This window comes from Anarrhichthys ocellatus, unplaced genomic scaffold (genome assembly GCF_004355925.1).
Source record: "Anarrhichthys ocellatus isolate YVR2014 unplaced genomic scaffold, GSC_Weel_1.0 scaffold15, whole genome shotgun sequence".
Taxonomy (NCBI): Eukaryota; Metazoa; Chordata; class Actinopteri; order Perciformes; family Anarhichadidae; genus Anarrhichthys; species Anarrhichthys ocellatus.
The window spans coordinates 2,127,281-2,132,716 of NW_022280045.1; the positions used below are offsets into that span (position 1 = coordinate 2,127,281).

General features: G+C 45.3%; 1 protein-coding gene across 1 annotated transcript; it reads left to right on the plus strand.

Moving 5' to 3' along the window:
* On the plus strand, window positions 1-5,407 carry LOC116387862 (Golgi reassembly-stacking protein 2-like). The gene is made up of 10 exons (XM_031855297.1): window positions 1-168; window positions 941-1,021; window positions 1,136-1,339; window positions 1,431-1,517; window positions 1,641-1,771; window positions 2,816-2,948; window positions 3,247-3,370; window positions 3,495-3,593; window positions 4,166-4,285; window positions 4,767-5,407. The coding sequence occupies exons 1-10, from the start codon at window positions 106-108 to the stop codon at window positions 5,039-5,041; spliced, it is 1,317 nt and encodes a 438-aa protein (XP_031711157.1). The 5' UTR covers window positions 1-105; the 3' UTR covers window positions 5,042-5,407.
* Window positions 5,408-5,436: the final 29 nt, after the last annotated feature.

The following is a 5,436-nucleotide window of genomic DNA, read 5'->3' on the forward strand; positions in this document are numbered from 1 at the left end:
ACCATTTGGCGACGTGTACCCGGTGTGTGGAGCTGTTAAGGTATCTCTCTTCTGCTGGGTAACAAGCTGCTATTAAAACCGAAAAAGCCTTAAAAGTGCGAAACCATGGGAGGTGCGCAGAGTGTGGAGATACCGGGAGGAGGCTCCGAGGGCTACCACGTCCTCCGGGTGAGTTTTTAAGCATCTATAGGCTGCTGTTAGCTGTTAGCTGAGCATCGGATCAGAGGCGGAGGATTCCCTGTTCAGTGTGTTGACGAGAGGCCGGGGATGACTGCTGGGGCCTCCGTCTGGAAAACAACAACACAGTGTCAGAAAAATGTTGAGCGCTGAGTTGTGTCGGAGTCGCATAAGGCTTCTCGTTGTTTGTCGTGTTTATGTCTGCTATATGCTTAACAGACGCTAACCACCACTGTTGCAGCTAGCCAAAGCTAGCTACGTAGCTAGACTGAATGACAGCTGCCAAGCTGGTTTTGTTAGTGTGCCAGAGCACAGAGCTTATTCTCCATTGTTTTGCAAAATACGGACTGAGACGGCTCTAGTAGCAAGCTACTGACATACTGACGTCTCTTACTTATCAGTAACGCTAAGCGATAACATTAGTAGCTAGATGGCTAACTGGGAAACAGCAACGATACAGTTGTAGACCATAGGGGCATTGGTCCAATCCATAGACTGCAGACATCCTGCGGTGTAACTCAAGTATAACCGGTTTGGCTGTGCGGTAACTTTGAATGATACTTGTCTGAATCATCACCTGACATGTTTGTTTCCTAAAAGTTGCTTATTTGGAAGTCACTGAAGACCCAGCTCTCTTGTATGTTGGTCATATCAGGTCCAATCTACTGCTGTGCAGAATATCTCGGATACTCTTTCAATTAAATGCTTGAAGTGACCGTGTGCAGTCCAGCAGAAGCTCAGCTTTTCTCTCACTGTTGTGCAGGTTCAGGAGAACTCTCCAGGACACCGCGCAGGACTGGAGCCTTTCTTTGATTTTATTGTCTCCATCAACAACACCAGACTGGTAAGGAAAGCCAGCAGCTGTTCTCTAGCAGGGACCAAGTACAAGTCAAAAGAAACTGCATGACTCACGGTTGTCCCGCTGCTCTTCTCCCCTCCCCTCCCCCTTTTTCTACAGAACAAGGACAATGACACGTTAAAAGACTTGCTGAAAGCCAGTGTTGAGAAACCAGTTAAGATGCTGGTCTACTCCTCAAAGACGCTGGAGCTGCGGGAGTCTACAGTCACCCCCAGCAACCTGTGGGGGGGCCAGGGCTTGCTCGGCGTCTCCATTCGTTTTTGCAGCTTTGAGGGAGCCAATGAGAATGTTTGGCATGTGCTGGTAGGTAACCCCGAATTGTAGTCAGCATTGATTTGTTTTAAGTGGTACACTGGTTGTTTGTACACTGATTCTCCCCCTCTCTCTGTAACAGGAAGTAGAGCCTAATTCCCCAGCAGCCCTCGCTGGCTTGCGGCCGCACACCGACTACATTATTGGAGCCGACACTGTTATGAATGAGGTAGTTTATCATCACTTAAGGTCCTTGCAACTGTCACTCCTGCACATTCACCACCTGATAATGATAACGATAGAGATTGTGTGTCTCCTAATTGTATCCACCTCTCTGTGACTTCATTTGCAGTCAGAGGACCTGTTCTCTCTGATAGAAAGCCACGAGGGGAAAGGGCTGAAGCTCTATGTGTACAACACGGACACGGATAACTGCCGAGAAGTGATCATCACACCTAACGGTGCCTGGGGAGGAGAGGGCAGGTAACACACACACTTTTGTTTTGTTTTAAGATGTCAGTAGTGGGTTACGTACCCATCTAGCGGACACTGGCAACGAAGCTGTGGCAGCGGTTGTTTTTCATGATGGTCGACTAAATAAGCTGAGAGAAAGCGACTATAATTGATTGTGTGAAAACAATTATTGGTCGTTTGTGGAGACCAAAAACCAAACTAAAAGGACAGTGAATATGTGACTTACACTCGTCTGGTGGACACAAACTCAAAATGAATGATAATGTTGCTTTATTACTGCTGGATGTGTAATAAGCAGCTTTTTGCCACATCATCTTAAAAGGTTCCTTGTGGACGTTTTGACCTCTAATAGCGCTGTGGAGCTGTTTTTTATGAATGGGCCCGGGTTTGGTTTATCAAGTGCACAAGCAAGTTGACGTGACGCACATTCCTGCCAATAGTTTCACGCTGTTGTTATTCCTGTAAGTCGACTCACAACAACCTGTACAGCTATGTTTTACAATTTTAAGCACATTTTGTCATCAGAAAAAGTGTGTAAATCATGTGGTGGATGAATACAATTTCAGTAATTCACAAGAAAATATTCAAAATTGATTGAATATCAATTCATTTGATGTCGCACAACATTGCACTATTTTTTTATTAAAGACAAAGATTCAATACGGTTATAAAACAAAACATTTCATCCTTTTGTCAAATAAATTAGTCTAAATTTAGCTGTTGGTGTCAAATTCCTCATGACTAGCAGGCAACTCCTACTCCCAAGTTTACCCTAAACTCGTGTCAGGTCAGATATTTAGCCTGCTAGGTGTCAGCTAGCTTCTCTACTCGTCTTTGAACTTCTAATCTGGCATTTTTGTTGGGAAGCTCCAAAAACTACCAAGTGGAAAATCGGAACTAAAGTCGTGTAGTGTGAACTGTGCTAGCAGTGGCAGAGGGTCGTAAATGTGGGCAGTTATTCAGTGGGATGAAACCAGGCCAACCTCAAACGTTTGGATGAAAATCTCTGGGTTTGTCAGTTTGGATTCTGAACTATCTTTCTCCCTTTTCCAGTCTTGGATGTGGGATTGGCTATGGATACCTCCACAGGATTCCTACGAGGCCTTTTGAGGAGGGGAAGAAGATCAGCTTCCCTGGAAACTCTCCCAGTGAGCCCATGAGTCCGCTGAAGGATGGATTCACTGAGGTCAGCACACACCAGACAAACGTATTCCAGGTCGAGCTTTATTTAAGACGGCATATGTTTGCATGTAGTGTACAGCGCTTTGAGTTGAAAGACAAGAGAGTGTGTGTGTGTTTGTGCATGTCCACAGTCTATAAATGCAAGTTGCCTCAAAATGTATGCAGCATAGCAGGCGGAAGGACAGAGAGCTTAATGTAACTGCATTACAGTTAATTTCCCGTTGTGATGAATGTGTCCGTATCTGTTTGACAGCAGCATATTTTTCTCTACCACCTCCATCTTTTCTCTTAAACTCCTTCAGGTCCAACTTTCAGCAGTGACCCCTCCACCTACTGCACCTGTCATCCCGACTGGCCTTGAAGATTCACTGTCAAGCCTGTCAATCAGCACAGCCCCGCCCACCATGCCCAGGGAGCTGCAGACAGGTATTTCTGTTTTTTCTTTCACACTCATCCAATTACTCCGACACATTAAGCTTGTTATATGATATTTGTGAACAATCATTGTGTATTTACTCCATACATTCTTTTTTTTTCTAATCGCCTCCAGGTTTGCCCACTGTCCCTCTGCTCCCCTCCTCCACCAGCCACGCCCTCGGCCCACTCACTCCAAACACTACCGGCTTCAACCCCGCCTCCACGCTACCAGGTGAGGGATTTCTCAACGTACTCATTCAAAGCACATGACTTCAGTCTGCGGAGTCGGTGAGCCTTCAACGCCAAACATTTGGAAAAGCCAGTAGGTGACATAGATTAGTAAACACCCTTTCAGAATAAAAGAGACAGGTCTGTCTGAACCGCATTAGGTAATATCAAGTGTTACTTTGTGTACACACACCACTTGTTTTCTTAAGGACAAGCTGTGACTATCAGTAAACAGTATTTATGTTCACTTTAAGCTGCTTCAGTTCCCTAAACATAGCCAGTGTCTGAGTTCCTATCAAAGTACTATCAACCTTTTTCTGTGTTTATTCTGCCAATTGGTTTTGTTGCCACAGTCAGCTTCCTGACTTCCTCGCTCTTCTTCGTTGTATCTTGTTGGCTCACATAAAAGGCCATCCAAGTCTTGTGTGTCACTCCTTTAAACGAGGTCCACTCTTCTCAAGCAGTGAAGTAGCACGAGCGTAATGTAACTGGCACTTTTAAGAATGAATTAATAATGATCGTGTCTCTGTGTGTGTGTGTGTGTGTGTGTGTGTGTGTGTGTGTGTGTGTGTGTAGGTCTGATGCCCCTCCCAGCTGGTTTACCCCCACTCCCCAACTTGCCCAACCTCAACCTGACACTGCCAGACCTCAGTGCCATGTCACTAGCAGGCACCTTATCATCACTAGGAACTACAGGTACATTTTAAATAAAGGCATCAATCATTGTGAAAGATTTTCTCTGGCTGTTTGTGAAGCTTTTGAAATTTGAATATGATGGTATTGTCCTTCAACTGGATATGTCTGCCTCTAAAGTAGCGGTATCAGTTGCTGATTTACAAACTAGGTAATCAACTAGTACATCAACCTCAGTATAAGGTTTACACCTCATAGTATGAGTACATGCACTGGGATTAAGAGCATATATTATTATACTTAGTATGAGTATATGGTCTCATACTTGGTATGACTTCAGACTGAAATGTACACTAGTTATACTCTGAATAAAGTATTTTTATATAGCTACCATAGAGTCTATTTTACATCACGGTATTACTGGCTGATTTAGAAACCAAGCGGTCAAGTTTAATATATAGTCTGGTTAAGACTTTATTGTGATGCTTGGTTTTGATGCAACAATTCTCTTAATCCACTCTTGTTTTTCATTCTTTTTCTTCAGTACCCTCTCTGGCCGGTCTCTCACCCCTCAACTTCCCAGGTCTGTCCCCCTTGCCTCCTCTACCCACCATGCTGTCCTCCCAGCTGCCGCCTCTCCTCCCTCGGGGAGTGCTCCCCCTACTGCCCGTCTCGACCAGCGCTCCTACAGCCTCGGTCACAGTCACAGCAGCGCCTGCCGCCGAGCCGGCCGCTGTGAGCCCCACAGTCCCCACGGAAGCGGCCTCCACGAACGCCACGGAATCACCGGCCCCAACGGAAACAACGTTAACGTCGTAATATGTCAAAGAGGGTTTCACTTGCCATCAAACCAAAACGCATACCCGGTTATCCCCCCCTCCCCCGTCAGTCTGTCTTTCTTTCTCTGTGTTTTTCTATTTATTTGGCTAAGAGGGACAGGCTGCACCAGTTCAGACACAGGTCGGCATGTTCCAGGTATGGGTGATGAAGCTTGTTTGGAGCGATGATGGAAGAATGGAGGACGGCTGTAGACTGGTCTTACCAACATGTCTTTATTACCAGATTGTCATGGAGCTAGTCCAAGCCACTGTATGAGGAGGACGGGGTCTACACTTCTGCAGTTACAAGGATTTCCCCCTTTCAAATCTGGCAAGCGCCTCTGTTTCACACTTTCTCAATACAGTGTATATATATATATATATATATATATATAT

What these genes read in the sequence shown, in the direction of transcription:
- LOC116387862 (XM_031855297.1), top strand. Translation starts at nt 106, where the DNA reads ATGGGAGGTGCGCAGAGTGTGGAGATACCGGGAGGAGGCTCCGAGGGC. An exon ending in GCCTGGGGAGGAGAGGGCAG is followed by an intron (nt 1,772 to 2,815) that starts GTAACACACACA and finishes TCCCTTTTCCAG; the next exon opens with TCTTGGATGTGGGATTGGCT. An exon ending in GCCCAGGGAGCTGCAGACAG is followed by an intron (nt 3,371 to 3,494) that starts GTATTTCTGTTT and finishes AATCGCCTCCAG; the next exon opens with GTTTGCCCACTGTCCCTCTG.